Source organism: Naegleria gruberi (assembly GCF_000004985.1).
Source record: "Naegleria gruberi genomic scaffold NAEGRscaffold_75, whole genome shotgun sequence".
NCBI lineage: Eukaryota > Heterolobosea > Eutetramitea > Acrasida > Naegleriidae > Naegleria > Naegleria gruberi.
The window spans coordinates 6,872-9,251 of record NW_003163252.1 but is presented as its reverse complement, the minus strand read 5'-3'; the positions used below and the strand labels follow the sequence as shown (position 1 = coordinate 9,251).

General features: G+C 32.5%; 1 protein-coding gene across 1 annotated transcript; it reads right to left on the bottom strand.

Annotated features, from left to right (window-relative positions):
* Positions 1-339: 339 nt before the first annotated feature.
* Positions 340-2,049, bottom strand: NAEGRDRAFT_74889 (uncharacterized protein; the record flags this gene model as incomplete). Its single annotated transcript, XM_002670000.1, has 1 exon — positions 340-2,049. One exon carries the CDS (start codon positions 2,047-2,049, stop codon positions 340-342), a length of 1,710 nt encoding a protein of 569 aa, XP_002670046.1.
* Between the last annotated feature and the right edge of the window lie 331 nt (positions 2,050-2,380).

Genomic DNA, 2,380 nt, shown 5'->3' with positions numbered 1-2,380 from the left:
AACCTATTCGAAACAAGAGAAACTTGGAAAAGGATGAAGAAATCGAAGCTAAAAAGAATCAAATAAAAAGTTTGCAAAATGAAATTGAATCCAAACGACAAGAGCTGAAAAACTTAACTTTGGAATTGAAGGATCTTTACAATACTAAGAAATCTGAGGATCAACTGGTTGGATTGATGAATAAGATATCTCTCGATCAACCATCTAAACCATACAATTCCACACACAATTCGAAAAAGATAAAATATAAGAAATAAAATTATTGATTTACATGAATTCTATATTATGACTACACTTCAATTCTCTAAAAAGGTTGGTAGAATCTACAACATGAACAGTTCATAATTGGGTATCTACTTGGGAGTTAGTTATTAATCTCTTGACTAAATGTGTATCTTTAGAATAAATATTAAAACCATACTTTCCATCTTTCTGAATAGATTCATACTTGATAGCATATTCATCACCAAGAATAGTTTCTGAGAGAGGCCTTTCACTTTCTATCTGGTCAATAGATGAGGGATAGAATATAAAATCGTTATTTTCGCTAATTTCGATACCAATTTCACTTTCATCAGACCAATCTGATTCATACCCATCGTCCTTTGGACTTTCTTCTTTGGTCTGATTTATATTGCTCTCCGATTGAATTCCAAACAATACTCTATCATTTGGATCATCAAACTCAATTTCAAAGTCAGGATCATCTTCATCAGTGTCGTAATTAATTGACAACATGAGATTTTGTTCATTAATTTCAGTAACTATACTAGTAATGTTTTCAGAGCTAATCTCCTTCATTGAAAGGGAAGATAAATGATTCTTTAGAGCTTCTTCATCAATTGAACTTTCCTTAAAACATCCATTATATGCATTGAAAGCTACCAATATAAAATTCTTCAAACACAAGTCTGTCATGAAAAATTTGCAAATTTCAGATGTTAAATTGAATAATTCAATGCAAAGTCTTTCTATTTCCTGTTGCATAATTGCCTGTGATGATGGGCTAATAATGGTATCAAATCTATAACTTCCTAAAATGACTTTCGTCAATCCATTAAAAAATGCTTTGGGAATTATCATTTCCTTTCTTTTCTTGAATTTAGGTTCATATTCATTACCTTCTCCAGCCTCGAATGCTCTCTTCTTGTTGTTTTCTTCTAGTCCTATACGTTTTCCAATACGAACTGAAGGATAAACATCTATGAAATCATGTCTAGCTTGTACTATTTCTGTATCCTTCAATAGATCAGTAATGTTTTTGGATAATTCTTTTTCAGTTTCTACACACTGTACCCAAGGATCTTCACTGTCAACATTATGAATTTTAGATCTTATTGTTTTGATATCAATAAATTCCTCCTCTTCATCTTCATCACTAACTTCTAACTCTTCATCAGAATCTGAAAGCCCTTCATCAATATAGTAATCTCTTTCTAACAACACATTCTTGTTGAGAGGGATTCCATTTGGACCCTTATCAATTTGTAACTTTTCTAAATCGTCTTCCTCTGTTTCATCCAAATCAAAAATTTTCATGTTCGCCTCATCGAATATATTCTTATTCGATTCGACATGGTTTTCCAGATGTTCTTTGTAGGTTTCTTTCAATAGATTGTAAATCTTGTTGGAAGGCTCGTCTTTGGGTGCTGCAGTGTACATTCTGTATGCAAGAAGTGCGGGAGAGATTAATTGAGATTGAAATGGATTGGCTTTGTACTTTTCGATCAATAATTTCACAATCTCCACATTCTTTCCTCTAATTGCGTAATGTAAAATGTTTAGTCCAGCTCCATCTCTCTTGTAGCAAGCCCCGTATGAAGATACTATGTTATAGCTGGATGGCTCTCCTTCAAAAATTCCTGTTCTCAATAGAGTATCTATTCTATTGTTTCCATTATCAGAACGATATTCCAGACACCACTTTACCAAGTCCAAATTTCCAATCCAAATAGCCAAGAATTGAAACGTAAATTCTGTTGAGAAAATTGGGATAAACTCCTCCCTTTCAAAATTCTTTCCTTTGGACAATTGATTCACGAATTTCATGCTTGTTACTTGTAATCCAATAGTATTTTCCAAAAAATCACATACCCAAACAGCAGCATTGATTTCACTATTTAAATATTTGATTTTCATACCTGAAAGGTATTGCACAATCCAGATCAAGTATTGTCTCGGAATTAAACTACTATTGAAATAGTCCACTTCAATCCAATGACTTACCAATGGTAGGGACATGTACTCATCATTGGCTAAAAACTCTGCTATATTCATATTAAAAACATCACTCGGTTCAACAACCTTCTCAACATTTTGATTATCCCCAATAATTGATCCAATTAATTTCAACATGGGCTCAAATAATTGTCAAACAAAT